This window comes from Herpailurus yagouaroundi, unplaced genomic scaffold, assembly GCF_014898765.1.
Source record: "Herpailurus yagouaroundi ecotype Mexico unplaced genomic scaffold, PumYag 163, whole genome shotgun sequence".
NCBI lineage: Eukaryota > Metazoa > Chordata > Mammalia > Carnivora > Felidae > Herpailurus > Herpailurus yagouaroundi.
The window spans coordinates 39,152,286-39,176,130 of NW_024412404.1; the positions used below are offsets into that span (position 1 = coordinate 39,152,286).

General features: G+C 43.1%; 1 protein-coding gene across 5 annotated transcripts in view; it reads left to right on the forward strand.

Moving 5' to 3' along the window:
* Positions 1 to 23,193, forward strand: part of ABCC2 (ATP binding cassette subfamily C member 2) — a 65,455-nt gene extending 42,262 nt beyond the window's left edge. For 4 of the 5 annotated variants that reach the window (XM_040486134.1, XM_040486136.1, XM_040486133.1 and 1 more), the window contains 14 exons: positions 926 to 1,106; positions 6,375 to 6,495; positions 6,786 to 6,921; positions 8,618 to 8,837; positions 8,990 to 9,144; positions 12,678 to 12,833; positions 14,289 to 14,488; positions 16,343 to 16,469; positions 17,247 to 17,348; positions 17,762 to 17,905; positions 18,685 to 18,843; positions 19,787 to 19,953; positions 21,774 to 21,968; positions 22,617 to 23,193. In XM_040486134.1, the coding sequence (XP_040342068.1) occupies positions 926 to 1,106; positions 6,375 to 6,495; positions 6,786 to 6,921; positions 8,618 to 8,837; positions 8,990 to 9,144; positions 12,678 to 12,833; positions 14,289 to 14,488; positions 16,343 to 16,469; positions 17,247 to 17,348; positions 17,762 to 17,905; positions 18,685 to 18,843; positions 19,787 to 19,953; positions 21,774 to 21,968; positions 22,617 to 22,746 (2,193 nt within the window). In that variant the 3' untranslated portion in view covers positions 22,747 to 23,193. Of the gene's footprint in view, positions 1 to 925; positions 1,107 to 6,374; positions 6,496 to 6,785; positions 6,922 to 8,617; positions 8,838 to 8,989; positions 9,145 to 12,677; positions 12,834 to 14,288; positions 14,489 to 16,342; positions 16,470 to 17,246; positions 17,349 to 17,761; positions 17,906 to 18,684; positions 18,844 to 19,786; positions 19,954 to 21,773; positions 21,975 to 22,616 lie in introns of all 5 variants that reach the window. The other variant, XM_040486135.1, reaches the window with a different exon arrangement.
* The last annotated feature ends 652 nt before the right edge of the window (positions 23,194 to 23,845 follow it).

The following is a 23,845-nucleotide window of genomic DNA, read 5'->3' on the forward strand; positions in this document are numbered from 1 at the left end:
CTTTCCTTACCGTGGGCAAGTCAGCCCATTTGCCCTGACACAGTGGGCTGAATGGGGGAGGTGCTGGCAGAGCCCTTTGTGGGTTTGAATGTGTCCCTCACCAACAGCAAGTGTACAATGAGGGCCGACAGTAACATCTCCCTCAGTATTGGGCAGTAAAACTCCATCTGTGGCCGGTTCCCTTCAAGACTTCTTGATTGCTGCTAGTCAGGGTAGGTGGGCTGCTGTCCCCCTGAGGCCCTTTGCTTCTCTTGGATCAGTAAGTCAACAGGAACTCATTCTCCCTTCTATTTCTGGTTCTGTCTCCTGTCCGAATGGCCTTTGGCTCCATTCATTCATGAACTATATACCACCCTGTGCCTGGTTTGTTGCAAAGACTGGGCGTGCACAGATGAAAAGGTCTGTCCTTGCTCTCAAGTTCAGTTGGTTAGCTGGTTAGTAGAAGGGGAAATTAGCTAGTTATTTCCTTAGTTTAGGATGCATCTGTTATATTGATAGGCTTGGATCTCAAGTGACATTCCTAAGCTCTCAGGAAGCTGGAAGAATGTGTGTAGGGCAAACCTTGCTGTCACTACAGGCAAATAACAATATATCCACGAGGACCAGAGTCTCCCCTTACACATAGGGTCTGGTGTTAGGATGAGGCACTGGGAAGGAAAGAAAAAAGTAAAAGAGGTCAAGTGTTCAGGGCTACGTTTTGAAACAGAGCCCTAAAATGAATTTAAATGACTGTTTTTTCCTTCCCTCCCACCCCCAGAGCAAGCCAAAGAAGTCAATAGACATTCTGGGTAGTTGGAAGTTAGCTACTCATAGTTGGCAGGAAGAAGTTACTTCCTTTCCTTTTTAAGAGCAAGCCAAGGATGGTGGTGGACAGAGGGGCTCACAGAAGGAAGGTGGTGGCACTACTTACTGTTGTTTTTTCCAGACTCGACTCTTGATTACACATAGCATTCACTTTCTTCCCCAAGTGGATGAGATTGTGGTGCTGGGGAATGGCACCATCCTGGAGAAGGGATCCTACAGCACTCTGCTGGCCAAGAAAGGATTGTTTGCTAAGATTCTGAAGACATCCAAAAAACAGACGGGTCTTGAAGGAGAGGCCACAGGTATGTAAGGAGGACTGGAACAGGATAAAGCTTGGGTATGGGAAGGGTAGAAGTGATAAACTGATACTGACTGCCTGAACTATGCAGTATCCAGTGAGTTCAATTTGGAAGTGAATTATCCAGAGATCCAAAATCTATTCTTTCTGTATTTTATGTCTCTGTAAAGAAACACAGACACAGAAATTCTGTGCCTGAGCCAAACTAGGGGCTCATCCTGCTCAGCTCGTCTCCACCATGCAATCGAAGAACACTCTTTAGAAGGGTATGACTGAAGATTTGGGGTGATTAGTCCCTGTGGAAGAAAGACTAGTACCATCAGGCACCCCCTTTTAAGGATGCTGTACTTCTGTTGACTCAAATCACACATCCCACCCCACCTACCCTAAATCCGCTAAAACCACTTCCTGGACAGCTTCATAGACTGGTACTAATAGTATACTGAAACATTCTTGATAAGGCCTAACAAAGGGCATCTTGACCAATATACCAAAAACCACTGGGTGTTTCGAACCAGGAAGAATCGTGCAGTTGCATGGTCTCACAGTACACCACAGGAATAGCCCCTAATACCACCACCATTGGGGTCATCGATTAGCTCTAGTCAGCAATGGAGCCCTGATCCCTGGGGACCTTCCCAAGAATCTGCCAGTAGTAGTCCTGCACATAGTTCTGGATATCTGCTTTGGGTAGCAGTCACCAGCAGTAGGTCAAGCCTTAGAAAGCAAGATCTGAAGGGTGCATTCCACAAGTCAGTCAGAAAAGGAGGTAGTTACAGAGCCTGCAAGTGAGAACTCATTCAGGCCTTGAGGTCAGGACACATGATGGTTCAAACCCACCCCAGGGAGCACAAGAGATGGAAAGAAAAGCCTGAACCATAAAGTCTGTAAGTAGTAAGTCTTTAGACATGGTTTTCTTTTGTTCTTTGAACATATTTATAATAGTTGATTTAAAGTCTTTCTCTGGTAAACCCAGTGCCTGTGCTTCCCTAGGTACAGTTTCTGTTGACTGCTTTTTTTCCTGTGTATGGTCCCATGCTTTCTTCCTTTGCGTGTCTCACAATTTTTTGTTGAAAACTGCTCAGGGCAGGACAGGATAGGAGTGATAAACTGTCAAGTGTTGGAGGGGTAGGACAGGAGCAAAGAACAGGATGATATGGGTGACAGGGTTGGGAGCTATCCCAGGAGACTGGGGCAGGGGCACTGGGAACCAGCAGAAAGGAAGAAGTCGGAACTTTTCATTAGCCTTTACGTGCTCCAGGCACTGGCCTGGAGAAAGCAAAAATCACCTGCCTGGGCAGTGAAGGCCCCAAGCCAAAGGGCAGTGTCAGATGCTTTATTCCCTTAAGTTATTGCTCAACTACATCAACATGAGGTGCCTGGGTAGTTTTCTTATGCTAAGTCTAGACTTTTTTTTGCCGCGATCTGAGTTTCATGGATTCTGCCATGATCTGAGTTTCCAGATGGCCCCTTTGAAGAATCCTATCCTCTATGTAAAGGTCAGTTTGTAAAACAGCTCATCAAGCCTTTGTCAATCAAGGTAAACATTGAGCAATTATTTCTGAGCGATGCCTGGCATGCTGTTGTTGTTGGCAAGGGGTAGACCATGACATGGTAGAATGAAGGGAAAGGCAGGAGGGCAAGGGTGACCTGTGTCAATATTGGCTTGGTTTATCATTTTCTTTCTTTTTTAAAGTATTTTATTTATTTTTTTTAATGTTTTTTAATGTTTATTTATTTTTGAGACAGAGAGAGACAGAGCATAAATGGGGGAGGGGCAGAGAGAGAGGGAGACACAGAATCGGAAGCAGGCTCCAGGCTCCGAGCCATCAGCCCAGAGCCCGACGCGGGGCTCGAACTCACAAACCGTGAGATCGTGACCTGAGCTGAAGTCGGACACTCAACCGACTGAGCCACCCAGGTGCCCCTATTTATTTTTGAGAGAGACAGAGTGTGAGCAGGGGAGGGGCAGAGAGGGGGGGAGACACAGAATCCAAAGCAGGCTCCAGGTTCTGAGCTGTCAGCACAGAGTCTGACATGGGGCTCAAACCCATGAACAGTGAGATCATGACCTGAGCCGGTCGGTCGCTTAACCAACTAAGCCACCCAGGTGCAACCCCCCCTTTTTAAAAATTGTATACTATTTTCTTAATTAGCTGCCATAACAAAACACTACAAACGGGCTCAAACAACAGACATTTATTGTCTCATGGTTCTGGACGCTAGAAGTCCAAAATCAATCCATAGGATTGGTTCCTTCCGAAGGCGACAGGGAAGAACATGTTCCAGGACTCTCTCCTAGCTTCTGGGGGTTTGTTGACAATCTTTGGCATTTTTGGTTTGAAGACCCATCACATCGATCTCTGCCTTCATCCTCACATGCTATTCTCCCTTGTGTGCATCAATCCCAAGTTTCCCCTTTTTATAAAAACATCAGACATAATGCATTAGGGGCTCATCCCACTCCAGTCTGACCTCATCTTAACTAATTACATCTACAATGATCCTATTTCCAAATAAAGTCACATTCTGAGGTAGTGGAGGTTAGGATGTCAACATATGGATTTGGTGGGGGACACAAGTCACTCTATCATGTCTATTCTCTGGCATCCCCAAATTCACATCTTTTTTGTGTCCAAAATACATTCACACCATCCCAGCATCCCCAATGTGTTAATCATTCCAGTATCTCCTCGAAGTCCAAAATCTCCTCCAAATGTCAATTTGAAGTCCCAAATTTTATCCTCTCCTCACTCAAATCAGTTGTGAGTGAGACCCAGAGTCTTGGGGCAAAACTCCTCTCCATCTGACAAGCTATAAAACCAGACAGATTATCTGCTTCAGTGGTAAGACCAGCATTAGGATAGACATTCCCATTCCAAAAAGGAAAGATGGTCATGAATCCCAAGCAAATCCCAAATCTAGCAGGGTCAATTCCACCAGATTTTAAGGTTTGATGATAGTCTTGTTTGGTCTGATGCTATCTGTTCTTTAGGCTCAACCTGGGCTGGTGGTTCCACCCTCTGGAACTGAGGGGTAGTCAACCCCAGGGTCATTTTTCCCTTTTCTTGAAGGATAGCACATGTTCACGGCTGGATAGTTCTATTGGTACGTTTTCTGCCTGTAGAATCCTAGAAGTCTGACCATATTCCTTCATTTAGTCCTGCCTCTGTCCCCTACAGTCCAAGCTGGCAGCTTTTGTGCTGAGATGGTTGATTGGATTAAGTCACACACTTAATCTCTTTAGTAAATCTGTTGAGTCTTTCTAATGGATTTTTCATTTTAGTTACTGTACTTTTCTAGAATTTCTATTTTTTTCTTAATTTGATCTGTTTTGATGTTCTCTATTTGATAAGAACTCATTTTCATACTTTAGATCTTTAGACATGGTTTTCTTTTGTTCTTTGAACATATTTATAATAGTTGACTTAAAGTCTTTCTCTGGTAAGCCCAATGCCTGTGCTTCCCTAGGTACAGTTTCTGTTGACTGCTTTTTTTTCCTGTGTATGGTCCCATGCTTTCTTCCTTTGCGTGTCTCACAATTTTTTGTTGAAAACTGGTCACTTTAAATAATACAACTCTGGAAATAAGATTTTTCCTCTGCCAGGGTTTGTTGTTCCTCCTGTTTAATTTCCTTAACTAATTCTTACTAAATCTGCATTCTTTGTCGTGTGTGGCCAATGAAGTCTCTGCTTGGGTGGTCAGCTAATGATTAGAGATTTCTTTAAGGGCCTGGAACCAATAAGTCACTCAGGCTTTTCTGAGAGGCTTTGTGTGTGTGTGTGTGTGAGAGTGGTGGGCAGCGGCGGCGGCGGCGGCAGCGGCGGGGGCGTGTCCTTAACACTCCAGTAGGCAATTTACAATTCTGCTTCACCTTTTGTTTCTTGCTTGCCCAGAGTAGCCAGAGGTGAGAGTAGGGCCTTCTCCAGTCTCTCTGGAGCATGTGTGCAGCCCTGCCCATGTGTATGGCATTCTAGATTGCCAGGGGGTATATTAAAGATATCAAAGCTCCCTAAGGATATCTTATTCCCCAGCTTTTCCTTTTAAGTTTTTGTTTAGCTACTTATTTGCCCCAACTGTTATCGCCATCTCAGGCAGCTGTGATGTTACACAATTGTTGCCGATTGCTGAATCCAAGTCAGGTCCAACAAAGACAAGCCCTGTGCATGGGGTTTTCTAGGGAACTGCCAGACAGGTCAAATAATGATGGTTCTCTAGGGGTTGAAATCGGTAACCAAAGGGTTAGTGGGACTTAGTAAGCACAACTACAACTCTTTACCCAGGCCTTTTTCATTTGCCCTTAAATGTTCTTGACTCTACTTTGTGGAGGCAAATGTGAAGCTTGCCCTCCTGTCTTTTTGGCATCCTCTCAAACCCTTTCCTTACTTTATACTCAATGGCTCAGTGATGGTCTTTGCTGCATGTTGGGCAGACAGACTTGAGTTCAGTTACAGGATGAGGCTTTGGGAGAATTTTGAACACTTTCTGTTCCCTCCAGCAGCCAGGAGGCTGCTGCTATTTGTGGCTACCATGTTTGTGAGGCTATTAGTATTCTAGGCTACAGCGGATCTGAGGAGAGAGGATTGGGGGTAAATTAAACTATCACAAAGCTTATTGTTCTTACTGGGATTTAGCCATTTTTCTTAAATAAATGTTCCTTGGATTGTTGCAAGCCTTTGGTTAATTCCAGAGTTAGGAAAAATGTTTAACAATATTTTGCCAGTATTCTCACTGCTTTATGGAGTTATCAATTTCCAGAGGTCTTTACCATTGCCACTGATGTCCAGGCTGTTTTACATTTTACTTCTTTTATTTTCAATTTTAAAAATGTATTCTTCATTTGCAGCATATGTTTTTAAAGTGTTTTAAATTTACAAAAGTTTGTAAAGTTATTTGAATTTCAAGAAGAGCATTTTTAATTTATACTCCCCTTTCTAGTAAATTCTGGGAATTAGGACTCTTCTGCTTATCTACTATAACCTTAAAAATTCTTTCCTTGCTGCAAAAGAACTGAGAAGCTTCTGGGAATATTTGTCTCCTTTTTACCATTTTCTCTTCCACTAGAACATTAACTCATCTCTCCTTTATCCTTGTATTTCTCAGCTATTAGAGATACTAATAAGTAATATTTCTGAAGCAAAATATTCCAGCCCGTGTATACATTTGTGGTCTCTTGCTGAAGGGCCAGCTAGATCAGAAAGAACTCTTCCTTGTTCATAGAATTCAGACAGCTCTATGTCGCCACCTCCCTAACCTTTGATGTGTCTCCTAGTCAATGAGGACAGTGAAGAAGATGACTGTGGGCTGATGCCCAGTGTGGAGGAAATCCCTGAGGAGGTGGCCTCCTTGACCATGAGAAGAGAGAACAGCCTTCATCGAACACTTAGTCACAGGTTGGTCATCTATTCAGCTGGCAGCCCTCGTCATCACTTCCATATTTCCATCTGATCATTCCCTTTTCTCTGTGGGCTTGTCCTGAGGGAGTGGACACCGGGGACACTCCCAGCTCTTCCTTTGTTTCTTTGTACGGAGAGCAGGGGCGGGGTGGGGTGTTTCTCTATGGCCATGTGTTCTGAAATGCACTTTGATGTTAGCAGAGCGACTGTGACATCTGCTTGCAACAAGACCCCCCCGGATGCATCTGCGCGTCCTCAAGAATGCTTTCCTCCTCTCTCTTTCTCAGTTCTAGGTCCAGTAGCAGGCACCGGAAATCCCTAAAAAAGTCTTTGAAAACTCGGAATGTGAATACCCTGAAGGAGGAGGAAGAACTAGTCAAAGGACAAAAACTAATTAAGAAGGAATTCATACATACTGGAAAGGTGAAGGCCACAATAAAAAGTACAATTTGAGGGGCGCCTGGGTGGCGCAGTCGGTTAAGCGTCCGACTTCAGCCAGGTCACGATCTTGCGGTCCGTGAGTTCGAGCCCCGCATCAGGCTCTGGGCTGATGGCTCAGAGCCTGGAGCCTGTTTCCAATTCTGTGTCTCCCTCTCTCTCTGCTCCTCCCCCGTTCATGCTCTGTCTCTCTCTGTCCCAAAAATAAATAAACGTTGAAAGAAAAAAAATTAAAAAAAAAAAAAAAGTACAATTTGAGGTGATCTAAGGCTTGGGATCTGAACATTTTAAAGTTTGGTGACTTGCAGAGTGGCCAAAATGAACAAATCAGGAGACTATAGATGCTGGAGAGGATGTGGAGAAACGGGAACCCTCTTGCACTGTTGGTGGGAATGCAAATTGGTGCAGCCGCTCTGGAAAGCAGTGTGGAGGTTCCTCAGAAAATTAAAAATAGATCTACCCTATGACCCAGCAATAGCACTGCTAGGAATTTATCCAAGGGACACAGGAGTACTGATGCATAGGGGCACTTGTACCCCAATGTTCATAGCAGCACTCTCAACAATAGCCAAATTATGGAAAGAGCCTAAATGTCCATCAACTGATGAATGGATAAAGAAATTGTGGTTTATATACACTATGGAATACTACGTGGCAATGAGAAAAAATGAAATATGGCCTTTTGTAGCAACGTGGATGGAACTGGAGAGTGTGATGCTAAGTGAAATAAGCCATACAGAGAAAGACAGATACCATATGGTTTCACTCTTATGTGGATCCTGAGAAACTTAACAGGAACCCATGGGGGAGGGGAAGGAAAAAAAAAAAAAAAGAGGTTAGAGTGGGAGAGAGCCAAAGCACAAGAGACTGTTAAAAACTGAGAACAAACTGAGGGTTGATGGGGGGTGGGAGGGAGGAGAGGGTGGGTGATGGGTATTGAGGAGGGCACCTTTTGGGATGAGCACTGGGTGTTGTATGGAAACCAATTTGACAATAAATTTCATATATAAAAAAAATAAAATAAAATAAAGTTTGGTGACTTGAATACATATCTACAGGTGGGATATGTCTCATGTGCTTTGCAAATCTTCAGCTTCATCATTGAAATGTTAGTAGAGGCTTTGGGCTTTCTATCAAATCCTATTTCCAAGAATGACAGATTTCCTGTGAACATCCTCACACCACATTGCATAAGTAATTCCATTCTGATATGTGGAGGGAACAACAAAACTGCTTTGAGATGCAATTCTTGGAGCCAGAAAACACTAATAAGTCGATCTGAGAGCACACAATTCAAATTAATAAAACTTAAAAACAAGGTCTTAAGTTTAAGGTCTTAATTTAAATCCAAATTACTAAAAACAAGCTCCAAGGTCTGCAGTATACCCTCCATCCCACTCTGTTGTGTCTGTGTTGTTGTTCTCCCACTCTATTTTGATGTCTTTCTCTCTTAATTGTATCTAGAAGATTATTAATAATGTGATATTATTTACCCCACATTGTATTTCAGCATCCATTAGTATCCTGGCCTAATGCAGAAATTGTGACCACAGATTACCAAATTTTGCTACCTGCTATCCACTTTTCCAGGGGACTCCACTCCCCCTTGTGATTGGTATTCTAGGTAACTACTCACCAAAAGCCGTTAGGATTTCTAATACTGAGGGTGGGTGCTTTTCAGGTGAAGCTGTCCATCTACCTGAAATACCTGCGAGCCATGGGATTGTGTTTGATATTCTTCATCATCCTTGCCTATGTGATCAATGCTGTGGCTTATATTGGATCCAACCTCTGGCTCAGCGCTTGGACCAATGACTCTAAAACCTATAATGGCACTAACTATCCAGCCTCACAGAGGGACCTGAGAGCTGGCGTCTATGGAGCTCTGGGATTGGTACAAGGTACGTCTGATGGCTATACCAGCCATCTCTTACAGAATCTGCCTGGTCTATGTACTTTGTCTAGACTCAGGGAAGAAATTGCCATCGTGTCCTTGGCACAGGTCTTTAGGGATCCCTGTGCAAAGTACTGACTAAACTCGTTCCATTTTTAGGTGTGTTTGTGCTCCTAGGAAATCTTTGCAGTATCCGTGCTTCCACTCATGCGTCAAACATCCTTCACAAGCAACTGCTAACCAATATCCTTCGAGCACCCATGAGTTTTTTTGACACAACACCCACAGGCCGGATTGTGAACAGGTTCGCTGGTGTAAGTATCTAAAGGGCTGTACGATGTTGTGTTTTAGGATCTTTCCACTGTGAACAGGGAAAGAATTCTCCTATCCCCCTAGGCAACAGTATACAGTTATAGTTCTTTTGTCCACTTAGCATGCAAATGTTTATTGAGCACCTTGTGTGAGGTCCCAAGGATCCTGGGGATATAGAGATGAAAAGCTCTGGCCCTTTAAGAGCTCACCATCTAGTGAGGGAGACAGTCAAGGAAATAAAGGAGTATGACAGGACACAATAAAACCAATAACAACATGTGTATATAGTGCTGTTCTGGGAATACAAAACAGTGACAGAGCAAAGAGGTACTAGCTCATCCTGGTGACAAAGCGGGAAATGTCAGAAAATGTGAGACTTAAGTCATAAAAGGAACTTAGCCAGGGAGATATGGTGGGGGGAGGTGGGTTGGCAGTAGAAGAAAAATGAGAAGGATTATCCTGCAGAGGGAAAAACACATGCACTGGCTATGATGGTCAATAAAAGAGAAAACAGAATAACCCTTTGCTTGGTCTCTGCTCCATTCCTATTCTATCTTTGATACTTTAAGATAAGTAAACGAAGTCTGGATTATGGAAAAGAGCCACCTATAATTTTAATAAAGTTCTAAAACATCATTTCCATGTACTGCAGATCCGGGAACGCTTAGCATTCATTTATTCAACGGTATTTATCAAGCAGCTGGTATGAGCCAAGGACTGTATGAGGCGCTGGAATGCTTAATAAATGATAAGATCATAGATGGCTGTCTTCCAAGAGCCAAACCCAACCCATGATTCTTCATGCATTTGAGATGGAGATTTTAGGAACAGAGGCAGAAATCAAGTAATTCTAATAGTCGGCTGTCATCAGCACGCTTTTAGTCTTCTTGTTTGTAGAAAAGGGAGCACATTTTTCACACTGTCTGAGTAGCTTTAGACCCTTATCTTTTTGGCCTCAGAACAGACACAAAGGCCAGCCCACAGCTAAGTTCTGGGACATCGTGGCTGCTTTAAAACTGGACAAGTTGACTGGTCTCCATTTATCACTTTCCTCTGGGACAAATATGGTGAGCATGATGTCATTGGAGACAACTTCAGTGGGTTTTCTGCTCTTTAATAAAACCTAAAAAAACATACTATTTTATGTTAGGTTGTTAGGTTAGTTATGTTAGTTATGTTAGTTTTTTAGTTATTTTATTCATTTTATTTTATTTTATTTTTATTTTTTTATTTTTAATTTTTTTTAATTTATTTTTGGGACAGAGAGAGACAGAGCATGAACGGGGGAGGGGCAGAGAGAGAGGGAGACACAGAATCGGAAACAGGCTCCAGGCTCCGAGCCATCAGCCCAGAGCCTGACGCGGGGCTCGAACTCACGGACCGCGAGATTGTGACCTGGCTGAAGTCGGACGCTTAACCGACTGCGCCACCCAGGCGCCCCATTTTATTTTATTTTTAATGTTTATTTTTGAGAGAGAGAGACAGAGTGCGAGCAGAGGAGGTGCAGAGAGGGAGGGAGACACAGAATCCAAAGAAGGCCCCAGGCTCTGAGCTGTCAGTGCAGAGCCTGATGTGGGGTTGAACCCATGAGCCGTGAGATCATGACCCGAGCTGAAGATGGACGCTTAACTGACTGAGCCACCCAGGTGCCCCTATTTTATTTTATTTCATTTTAAAATAGGCTCCATGCCAAATGTGGGGCTTGAACTCACAACCCTGAGATCAAGAGTCCCATGCTCTACTGACTGAACCAGCCAGATGCCCCAAAGAGCATGCAATTTTATTTTATTTTAAAAAATTTTTTAACACTTATTTTTGAGAGACAGAGACAGAGCATGAGCAGGGGAGGGGCAGAGAGGCAGGGAGACACAGAATCTGAAGCAGGCTCCAGGCTCCAAGCTGTCAGCACAGAGCGCGATGCAGGGCTCAAACTCGTGAACTGCGAGATCATGACCTGAGCTGAAGTCAGATGCTTAACCGACTGAGCCATCTAGACACCCTGGGCATGCAATTTTAAATGGGGAGATTTCTCACAGGAATTTTGCAAAGATTGCACACTCTTTTCTGATGTTGTAATATATATTTATTACATGGAATATATGGGTGTGTGTGTGTGTATATATATATGGAATATATAAAACATGGAATGCTTGTTATGTGCCAGGTTAATTATATTTATATATATCATATATATGTATAAGTATATATATATATGTATAATTATATATGTATTATGTATAACCATATATAAATATAAATATAAATAAATATAAAATTATATGTATATAATTAATCTTCTGAAAAAGAATGCAGAGACCTTACTGTGAGTTAGTTAGGCAACTGTCATATTTTGCTGACTGCTTTTGCATGAAAAAGGCAACTGTCATTGACTATATGGTGAGTTTTGTGGGGAAAGGGAGCTCATACCTATAAAGGAGAGTTTGATTTAGAGTCCTCTGGAATAGATGGCTGAGCCCTTAAGAGGTGAAGGGAGAGGACGGAAGAAAGAAAGTGGGAGAATCTATGCCAGTAAAGGACAAAAAGTAATCTGTATAGAACTGATAGCTGGTAAGGATTTCTTTTTTTCTGCCAATCCTGGACATATAGTTATTTGCATTCTGATAGGACTCTGAGAAGGTAAATTAGACTCAGTCATTCAGGACTCTTGGGAAACTGTTATCCCTTACCCAGTTTGGGAAACTCCAGAGATAATTTGAACTCACCTTGATACCCACATATTACTAATGCTAAAATCCATATAATCTAAGAAATGTAAGTAAGGGAAGCCCAAAGTATAAATCAGACTTCCTGTGTATACTGACCCATTATCCATCCATCCGTCCATCCATCCATCCATCCATCCATCCATTTGTTCATTTATTCAACATGACATGAAGGCAATATGGCAGTAAGACCGATTTGTCACCTCTGGGTTACTTGGTTAGAACACTGGCCAGGCAAGTGTCACATTTGACCTCCACCTCCCTCTCCCATGAAGCTCTCTGCTCAGCAGAGAAAACAGCTTGCCAGGTAGATGATGGTTCTTCAGTCAAGGGTCGGTGACAAGGCTTGTTGACTGGAGGCTTCAAACAGAAGGAATGCTTGTTATGTGCCAGGTTCTATTCTAGGTACTGAATGGAATTAGGACCTGTGTAAAGTTAAATTGAATTGGCTCAGTTAGAGGAGGATTTACCTGTAAGTCTCTATTAGCTTACAATGATTATGAATGGTTTAATAAATTTGACAAGTGAGAATTTCACTGAGAAGAGTGAAAACCTTTACCAAGTCTGTTGAAAAAAGTGAAGGGTGACTGCCATATCTGTTTGGAAGGATTTAGAAAGATGAAGAAATTACAGAAGTGATATTGGTTATTGGGATGAGCAGAAAAGTGTATTGCAAATGAATACCGTGAAATGATTAAATGAAGGACTCACTGGTAACCCAGAATCCAACAATTCCCCTGCTGGAGTCAGGAAGATGGAAGATGTCCTAGTAACCTATTTGCACAGCATTCTTCTAATTTATGTGTTCCTAGGATATCTCCACGGTGGATGACACCCTCCCCTTGTCCCTGCGAAGCTGGATACTGTGCTTCCTGGGAATCATCAGCACCCTTGTCATGATCTGCACGGCCACTCCCATCTTTATCATTGTCATCATTCCCCTTGGCATCATTTATACATTTGTGCAGGTAGGTTCAAAAAGACCTAGGTGTCCTTTCCTCTCTACTTAGAAAAGCCCAGTCTCCCTCCTGAGAATCTTCTGTTTATTGCTAGTCATTCAGTCCTCTCTAGCATCTTTGTCACTTAGTCCTATATTGACATACTGAGGAGTCCAGAGGCCACTGTCTGGAGATAGAGTGTCAGCACCAACTGGTGTGTGGTTCACAGCAGATCTCACTTTAGCTGCTGCCCTCCCCCAACCCTCAACTAAAGATTTACATGGGGCAGATTTATGTTTGGACCTAAGACTACTTTGAGGTTGGCTCTGGACAGTCTGTAAGTTCTGTAAGATCCCCCGTAATGGATAGGTGATGGGTTGCTTCTAGAAGAGTTGTGCTATGGCTGCTTCCTTGATTGGCTTAGGCTTATCTTCTGGGAGATGTCTCTTGGCAGAAGCTAGATCTCTATTCACTTCAGGGCAATTCTAGTTTCACCTGGGTGTCTATGGATGACTTAGACTCAATGCCAATATATTCTTGAGGGAACAGATAGCTTGAAAGCCAAGTGAAGCAAGTGGAGGGGACTCCACGCCCATATTAAAAAGTGATGAGGGGAGGCAAGCTGTGGAGAGAATTCGTTGGGATGAAATGTTTACGTTGGGAAAACAATTCTGAAAAACTTGCAGTTAAGTGCAGCCTTGTGGCTCTTGGTAAGGTGACAACCCCTGGTATTTGTGTTAAGTTCCTCAGGTACATTGCTATCTCAATAACAACCTCTCAGCCATTAATGATAAGCCAACAGTAAGAAGAAGGATATTTGAGGAAACTTCTAGGTAAAACGTTTTGGGTCCAGACTCTCAAATGACCAGCTCTTTCCTGGTCTCAACAAATCCTCACAGACTCCAGTAGCACCGCAGAACTGCATTCCACTAAATCTCATCCTTCAGCCTTGTGTCTCAAGGTCTGTCTGCACATATAGTTCTAGTTCTTAGACCCTCAACGTTCCACATATTTCCAGAACTACCTTCATACACCATTGAAGCACAGTTTGGTCACTTGCCTGACTATTCAATTTTTATCTAATCCTCAGGCTACCTTTCTCTGGCCATTTTCTGCCCATCTCCACTTTCCACACCCCTAGAGTCCCAGCTGTAATTTACAAAATCCCTTTGGAGACAGTTTTTCCAGCTAGTACAAAAACTGTTGCTTGGACAATATATGCAGATTCTTTGGGAGAATATGGGTCAGGTTGACTAAATTCCTCAAGTGGTATAGTCTCCTCACTTTCATCCTCCTCTGTTCCCCACCAATGTCTTCCCAGGCCTCTCTCCTCATTCTCCTAGCCAGAGGTGAGCCTAGAGTCTTCTGTCCTGTTCAGATATGGGCTGTGGCCATCAAGGTGAAGAATGCTGGGTCACGGCCACAGAGGAAGAGATATTGCATATGCAATGTGATTGTGACTGACTGTTTACTTTTGGGGTCCAGATGTTTTATGTGGCTACTTCCCGCCAGCTGAAACGTCTGGACTCTGTCACCAGGTCCCCAATCTACTCTCACTTCAGTGAGACTGTGTCAGGTTTGTCTGTCATCCGTGCCTTTGAGCATCAGCAGCGATTTCTAAAACATAATGAGGTGGGGATTGACACCAACCAGAAATGTGTCTTCTCTTGGATTGTCTCCAACAGGTGAGGCTGCCCCTGGGTATTTACCCAAATATATGCTTTAGGGTTATGTATGTTTGACCTTAGCTATGGGAGGGCAGGTGTAGCCAGTGATGTGAATTTCACCGTGCCCAAACATACTTGTTGTGTAAGTAGAAGAAAGTATGAAGTTTGGAGTCAGAGACTGGATGCTTGTGCCTACTCTATTTACCAAGTTGGGTAAAATGCCTTGACCTAAGGAAAATCTCATTTTTGGTTTGTTTTACAGCAGCTAGAACACAACATATATCATAGGGCTATGGTGGAAGTCCAATGACATCGATAAGCATTCGGTATCCCAGCTACTTAAGCAGTGCTGGGTGAACTGGGAATGTGTAGTTGGCTTCCCTGAGAGCGGATGTGAGATTCTCCACGGGCAGTGTGTGCTTGTAGGGTGGAAAAGAAGCCGAGATTGGAGGGAGGAGACTATGGAATGTTTAGGTAAAACCAGTGATGACAGACCTGGAAAGCTCCTATCCAAGGAGGTGAATCCTGAGTAGGGTGAGTGTCCTTCATTTCTGCAGCATCACTAGACCCTGGCAAGAAGGGATATGTCCTTGGAGGTCTTTTTCAGGAAGTGACCGTTCCTGAGTGGCTTCCACATTATCTTGAAGTGTTAAGGGCAGGCTAATGATGTTCAGTATTACCTGGAACATGGAGCGGTCAGGACTCTGATTGTAAAGAGACTTTATTTCTTAGATACTTTCCAAGAAGAACATTGGCATGTGAGTCAATCCTATTTAGACGCCGTTGTAAAATATGTATCATATTTATTTGTACATGTGCTAGAATTATTGGTGCAAACTTAAATTCATTTTCTTTGGGAAAGTCAAATTTTATGAATGATGTCTACACATTATTCAGTTCTCCATAAAGTTCCAACATCTCACCCTGTGATCCACTTGCACCTCCACCTCCAGCTTCTTTCCCTTTTTAAAATCATAAAATCAGGGTACGCTGAACCTTCGTGTGCTGCTGACTTTCTTCACTTACAGATGGATTCTCTATGGCATTGCCTAATCCCTTTTCTCTATTGCCCTGCCTAATCAAAAGAGATCACTTAGAACATTTATTAAAAATATAAATTCCTGGGGTGCCTGGGTGGCTCAGTCAGTTGAGCGTCTGACTCTTGATTTTGGTTCAGGTCATGATTTCATGGATCATGTGTCAGGGTCTGCTTTAACAGAGCAGAGCCTGCTTGGGATTCTGTCCCTCTCTCTGTCCCTCCCCAACTCACACACACACACACACACACACACACACACACACTCTGTCTCTCTCAAAATAAACATTAAAAAAAAAAAAGATTTTTTCTTTCTTTCTCTAAAGAAACAAACAAAAAGAAAAAATACAGATTCCTGGAGTGCCTGGTGGGCTTAGTCAGTAGAGCATGACTCTTGATCTTGGTGTCATGAGTTTGAGCCCCACATTGGGGGTAGAGTTTACTTAAAAATATGGATTCCTGAAGTCCACCCTAGGCTCTCTGAACCAGAATCTCCTGGGGGTTAAAGTCCAGGATTTTTTTTTTTTTTTGGCATGAATTTTGTGTACTTTTACCTCAGATGGTTCTTATGATACGTCAAGTATGGGAGACACTGAATCATAGAATTCCCTTAGGTTAGCAAGCTCCTCTAGTACCTTTAAGATGCAATTTATTTTCTAAAATCTAATTTAAAAGATTTTAGGAACACATGGTATAGTCAAATTGAGGCATCTCATGAGAACACAGCCCTACCAACTCAATCCCTCTGAGAGTGTTCCATGAACATGTAGGTTCCTGGTTAGGGTAAGGAGGTGAAGATCAGTGACACCTTTCTCTCTGGTTCTGTTGCCCTACAGGTGGCTTGCAGTCCGTCTGGAGCTGATTGGGAACCTGATTGTCTTCCTTGCATCTACGATGATGGTTATTTATAGAGATACACTAAGTGGAGACACTGCGGGCTTTGTTCTGTCCAATGCACTTAATGTGAGTCTTAAGGTTGGGAGTTCGGTTAAATTAATGCACTTATTCTTAAATCAAGTCTAGAGTCTACCATGGAGTTTGTGCTCTTGATTCCTTTCTAGATCTAGAAGGGAGTAGGGAAGACTAAGGTTCAAACCCTGGCTCTATCTCTTACTAATTGTGTAGTCTATGGACATGCTCCTTACCCTTTCTAAGCAGGTACCAGTGTCATCTGGAAAAACGGACAAAAACTTTGTTGCCTTTGGCAGTTAAGAAAGCAGTTTGATATGAAGCAACCTAATAGTCCCCATCTCTTTGCCTCTTTGCTTGATTCTAGTCAAAAGAGAATAAACGAGTTTCTTTTCCAAAATGTAGTAGTAACCAGAAAGTCTTTTGACTGTCTTCTTCTATGTTTGTTTTTCTTAAATCACAGAATAGTTAATTCTGATCAAGAAAATTCTAATCAAGAGTCCAATAAAATGATATGCATCCCCAGCATGACTAGGGGATACATGTTAGACATTATTTCCTGGTGCCCAAGACTATGTCTGTCACAGTAATACATATTCACTAAATGTTCATTTGATGAGTCACTTGGCCATCTTTTGTAACTAATATGCAGGAGGTTTACATAGCTACCAGCTGGTTATGTATGGTGCTGTGTTCATTAGGAGTTAATATAGGCCCAATGTGATCATGGCGGAGCACCCAAAAGGACTCTGTTATTCACCAGAGTTACTGGACTGACCTTATGGTTTGACAAATTGAGTTGGTTTCTGAGCCTGAGATGATTTTCTGTAGATCACACAAACCCTGAACTGGTTAGTGAGGATGACGTCAGAAGTAGAGACCAACATTGTGGCTGTTGAACGAATAAATGAGTACATCAAAGTGGAAAACGAGGTAAGGAGAAATTAGAAGAACCCATGGACAAGCCAAAAAAAAAAAAGTTTCCTTCAAAAGAGTATCGTTACCCTGTCTAGAGATTTCATATGGAATCATAAAGTTTCTCCTACAACTCACTGTGCTCTAACTCAACCCAATTTCTTAAAACTTAGATAGGAAATGGTTTGGGGGGAAGTCAGGTCTTGGAATGCACTAAGTTAAAAGGTGTCTTCATTCCGTAGCTCCACAGAGAAACCTTGAGGGATGGGGGTTCTTTAATTGGAAACTTCTGGGAGTTGCAGTCTCATCATTGCAGATGCCCACAGGTGGCTGGGATACTGCTATCCTTCTGCTCTGTGATAGGAGTCCTATGGGTACCATTCAGTGAATTGCCACCATGTAAAGCACTTCCCTTCCTGTCTCTTTGCCAGGCACCCTGGGTGACTGATAAGAGACCTCCCCCAGGTTGGCCCAGCAAAGGGGAGATCCAGTTTAACAACTACCAACTACGGTACCGGCCTGAGCTGGATCTCATACTGAAAGGGATCACCTGTGACATTAAGAGTATGGAGAAGGTAGGTGGAGCTTGAAGAAAGGCCTGAGTGTGAGTCCTTGTGATCAGAACACAGTTGGAGGGGGAGAGCAGCCAGACTCTGCTTTCATCATTGGGGTGGAGGGATAGGGTCAGGACACTTCTGCCCTCTCCTCCCCCAGAGGGCAAGATGTCAACAAGGGATCAAACAGACTTACTGGGGCTATAAGAGTTTTCTGCTGAGCCCTTCCCTGCCTCCCTGCCAGCATCATCTTCTGTTGCTGATGTAGCTCCTTTCCTGTAAGGGCATGATAGAAAGCACCCAGCCTGGGGAAGGAACTGGTGAGAACAGCAATGTGGAGGTGGTCTCTGCAGAGAAAATGACTTAGTTCTCTGGTCTGCAAAGTCCTGCGCCTTCTCTATGAGGACTTGGGGTCTGATGTAAAAATGTAAAAAAAAAAAAGTCTAGGTAAGGATGCTGAGGTTCTCAACTGATGCTAGGCCTGACCCTTCCGTTTTCCTCACTTCTAAACGAAGATTTATTTTTAAACCCTATAATGTCTTATCATAATTACAACAACAGCTGTTGATGTGTACATTTCCAATGGTCATTACAGTTCTGAGCAACCAACAGTTGAGAAGGTAGAATGAGAAGGCATCTTTTTTCTGACATCTGGGCCCTTTTTCCCCCACCAAAAATCAATATCAGTTGAACACCTTAGAGATGAAGTAGCCAGTCAGTGCCCAGAATGTCCCAGGCTAAACATTTTTCCCCCAAAGAAGTACACGGCAAACTAATGTACAAAGGAACTGTATTTACAGGTTGGTGTGGTCGGCAGGACAGGAGCTGGGAAGTCATCCTTGACAAATGCCCTCTTCAGAATCCTAGAGGCTGCAGGTGGCCAGATCATCATTGATGGGGTAGATATTGCTTCCATTGGGCTCCATGACCTCCGAGAGAAACTGACCATCATCCCCCAGGTGAGGTCTAGAACTTTGCACGTGCAGCAGGGGACAGATTTTTCTGCAGGAAACATATGCATCTTCTTGATGTATATTCAGTTAGCAGTCTCATTTCTGCATTCTACCCAGGATACCCTAGGACACATGGTTTCCAGAACTGACAAAAATAACTTTTGCATTTTGTGGCAATATACTTATGTCACTGCCAAAATCTAACCACTAAGTGGCAGCAACACAACAGCAGTCAAATAGAGCGGATGATTATTTAGCATTTCTGTAGCCCATCCTAGGTTCGCGAGACCTTTGCAATCAACATTAGTAGTTTTGCCGCTGAAGCTTGAAACCATTAAGCTTTATACTCCCCATTTGATATGGTTAAAAGATAGGGGAGGGAATTTGCTGCAGGTTTTTGCCAGCAAGTGGAACGCTTAGTGCATCAGCAAAAAAAGGCTTCTCTTTGGCTTCCTCTCTGGACCCTGCCAAATAAGGCCTCTCTTGGAGGTTTAGGCGGGGATTGGGGGCGGGGTGGTAGGGGTGGTGATATATGGGTCCTTATTAGAACCATTCTTCCTCTGCTGTTCTAGCCAAGTCTCTGGGGGGTGGTTTTGGTTTGTCTGGTGTTAGCTCAGTTTGAATCTTTTCTGCAGCTTAATAAATTCTTCTGTACTGTCCCTTCCCCTGACCACCCCTGACCCTTCCACCTCCTTACCATGAGTTTTCATGGAAATCCATAAATGAATCTTAAAATGAAAAAACCAAGAACTCCTTTTAATCCTCTGGCAGCCCCTTTAGTCTTCAGTGAGGAAACTTTGCAAAAGCTTGACCACTAACCAGCTTTGCACCTCAGGCCAGTCCTCGCTACTTTCTCCTGGCCACAAAAAACAAAACAAAACAAAAAAAACCCTGCTAGACCCTTTTTTTGTCATTACCTTCAATAGCCCCCTCATCCCTTGACTTGCAGGATCCCATCCTGTTCTCCGGAAGCCTGAGGATGAATCTAGATCCTTTTAACAACCACTCAGATGAGGAGATTTGGAAGGCCCTGGAGCTGGCTCACCTCAAATCCTTTGTGGCTGGCCTGCAACTTGGATTGTCCCACAAAGTGACAGAGGCTGGTGACAACCTTAGGTAATGTTTCATAACCCACAGGCACTGGGAGGAAGTGAAGGGGATCCACTCCTTTGTTCCTTGGGCTAGGTAGTCCGTGGTATCATAGGATTGCTCCAGTCCCAGTGGTAGGTAGGGCGTGGAACGTTAGCAGATGAAGCTCAGAACTGAAGGGAGGCCCAGCAGCTCTGGTTTCTCTTGGAAACTTGTTACAAATGCACACTCTGACTCAACCCTACTTACTAATCAGAATCTACATTTTAGCAAGATTCCAAGGGATTTGTGTGTACATTACAGCTTAAGAAGCACTGCCTAAGAGTATTGATTCCTAACTAGGCTACACACTAGAATCACCTGGGAACATTTTTTTAAAATTCCAATGCCCAGGCTGCACCCCAGACCAGTTGAGTCAGGGCCTAGGTGACTTCGGTGTGTAGCCCCAGAGAACACTTGTAAGCTTTGGTATAGAATGGCACCAAGTTTGTTAACCATCAGCAACAGATCTAGGAACTGGCAGGACTTAAGTAGATTTTTAGGCCTATGGAAAAGATTATTCAGTCCACAAATATGCATTGATCGTGTACAAAGTAATGTCATATAGTGGATACGCAGACATGTGGGCCGTGTGGGTCCCTCTGGCAAGATGTGACACGGGCCTTGACACATCTGGTTTGTGAGAACAAAAGTCCTCCCATCCTTCTCTATCCTTGCTGGGAGACACCTATCCGGCATTATCAGGGCCTTGATTTCAGACCAGGGTTGAGGGCTGAAACTCAACATTTCTCTGGTGCGTGATGGGAGATCAATCATTTGGAAGGAGAGATAGCAGCTGAACACCAGACTGGGGCCTCGGTAACAGCCTATTACTGTGAAGCCCGACTGAGCCAGGCAGGAGTTTGGTACAACTGAAGTACGGTTTTACAGTGTCTCTGTTCTTACATTACAGAGAAAAACTGGAAGTTCATCTTGGGTGACTTCTCATCTCCTGCAGAAATTTTCTTACAGAGAATTACAGAACTCTAGTCTAGCCGCCCTCTGTTTAATACGTTCCCTAATGGCCACAGCAGGAAAGAGCAATTAGCGAATTCCTGAATATTTCCTCCACATCATTTCCCAAAGCTTCTTTATGTAAGTAAGAGGTCCAGCCTTCATTACTGGCTTTTAGCAAATTAAAGCGATTTGCATTTTACTAGCATATTCGAATTCCACATACATTGCATCTCACACCAAGACATCACGTTCATTAGAGAGCTATGTCTCTAATCAAGGCAGAAGGCCTTGAACAAATAATTAGCCTTGAGACTAGAATTACACATTAAAATAATGAATGGGTTTGCTAAGGCCACTAAGAAACGCCATTGGGGCATTCTGATGCAGTGTCACCCGATATTCACAGTGCCAGGTCAAATATTGCTGCACTGAACTTGGTGGCATCCTGAGTTATTTTGGAATTACTGTTGAGGTGCTGGGCTATTACTGTAGTGATGCAAAGAACTATTCCTGGGCTAGGGTTTTCCAAACTCATCAAACATGGAGATTGCCTGGGGTGCTTATTAAAAATACATGTTTCTAGGCTCCTCCCCATTCTGCTTGAGAAGAGTGGGACCCAGAAATATGAATTTTAAAATTAAGTACCTGTGGTAGGTCTTCTAATGGAGAAAGTTAGGAAAACATGGTGTTCGCCTCTTCTGTTAGGTATTCATCCTGGAGGAATCTAGGAGTAGGGGTTCTGAAAGCCTGATCCGGAACATGAAAAGTGCACGTGTATGTGCACGCACACCCATCCCACGTTTTGCCTTGGTCCTGAGGAGCTAATGCTTGGTTTGTTCCATTGGCTACAGCATAGGGCAGAGGCAGCTGCTGTGCCTGGCCAGGGCTCTGCTTCGGAAATCCAAGATTCTGATCATGGATGAGGCCACTGCTGCGGTGGATATAGAGACCGATCACCTTATCCAGACGACCATCCAAAAGGAGTTCTCCCACTGCACGACTATCACCATTGCTCATAGGCTCCACACCATCATGGACAGTGACAAGTGAGTGTGAGTGACAGAGCTGGACAGACACGACTGAGCCTTGAAAAAACTAAGCACATTAGCCGTAAGATATCTTCCAGCCAAAGATTCCGAGAGTTCAAGTAATGGGTCCAAAATTCTACATCACGCTAATAAAAGCCAACAGGGTGTTAAGGGAACAGTCCTGAGGGTATAATAGGCAATAGTAAATTAACTGAGTGTGGGAGGTGGAGGCCCAAGCCACGAGAGGCAGATATTAACCACAGATTTTCTCAATTCAACTGGGTCTCAGCAGCTGCCTCCATACAATAACTAGTTTTCTGCTTCTTCCAACTCTGACATCTTACATTTAAAATGGGGGTAATGTCCATAATCTTGGGACCTGTTTGGAGAATAGTCTCCCTCCAACAATGTATATCTTAAAAAAACAAACAAAAACAAAAAAAACAAAAACTTATGTAAATGGACTTATACTGTATATATTCTTCCACTTGATTCTTTGGCATTATCTCTGGAATCCACCCAGACTAACACAGACAGCTATGGTTCACTCATTCTCACTGCTTTATCACCTTTTATGAATGAATATACCACAACTTAGTACTAGTTGTTCTTATAAATGCCAAGATCTGAGATGCTGCTAAGACCTTTCTTTCTCCTTTGTTTCAGGATAATGGTCCTAGACAACGGGAAGATTGTAGAGTATGGCACCCCTAACGAACTGCTGAAAAATTCTGGCCCCTTTTGTTTGATGGCCAAAGAAGCTGGCATTGAAAATGTGAACAGCACATCACTCTGACAGTAGGTGCCATGGGCTGGAGAAGGAAGGATTATTCCTTATTTCTTATGAAAGCTATCACACAGGAGTATGTGAAATGTACCTTTTAAAGAAGGGTATTACCAGCTCCAGCAGAACCCCCGTTTTGTGAACCCACTTTGATTATACCTCCTTCCTACTTCCTTTCCCAAATAACTACTATCCTGAATTTTGTGATAATTATATCCTCCTGCCTTTCATTTTAGTTTTACTACTTGGTATGTATCCTTAAACAAGGTGTACTTTTTATGTAAATGGCCTCACTTATACTTGACATATTCTATTGCTTTTGTTCAGTTTTTTTTTTGAGATTCATGCATGTTGATGCACATAGTGAGGCTGGTTCTTTCTCACCGTTCTGTAGTGTGGCAGTGTATAAATGACACAGTGTATCCATTTTTTAAAAATTTTAAAAATGTTATTTAAAAAAAATTATTTTAATGTTTCATTAATTTTGAGAGAGAAACAGTACGAGCAGGGGAGGGGCAGAGAGAGAGACATACAGAGCCCGATGTGGGCCTTGAGCCCACAAACAGTGAGATCATGACCTGAGCCAAAGTTGGACACCTAACTGAGCCACCCACGTGCCCCAACAGTGTATCCATTTTAATGTTGGTCAGTAGGGTTTTTTCTATGGTTCCCTCCCCCTCCTGTTATGAACAATACTGCTAGGAACATTCTGGTATATTACTCCTGAGATACATGTGTAAGAGTTTCTTTAGGATATAATGTAGGTATGGGGAGTATGCAATGTTTACATGCATACACTAGGTGATGCCAATTGAAAACCCTTTTTGTCAAACTGATGAGTATGAATTATTAATCTCTCTCTGGTTACTAGTAAGGTTTCAGTATGAGGTTTCTGCTGGCTCTTATTCATGATGCTTCATTTCCTTGTATGCCTTGTGAATTTTTGACTGTAAGCTGGTCATTTTATCTGTGGATATTCTTGGAGGGCTGAGTGGAATCTGAGCTCTCCTAAACAAAACTGGGAAAGCTTCTGCCTGTCACTTGGGGGCATTACCCAGAACCAGTTTGAATCAAATTCTCCACTAGGGGCTTCAAACCCTACAGTCGGTGT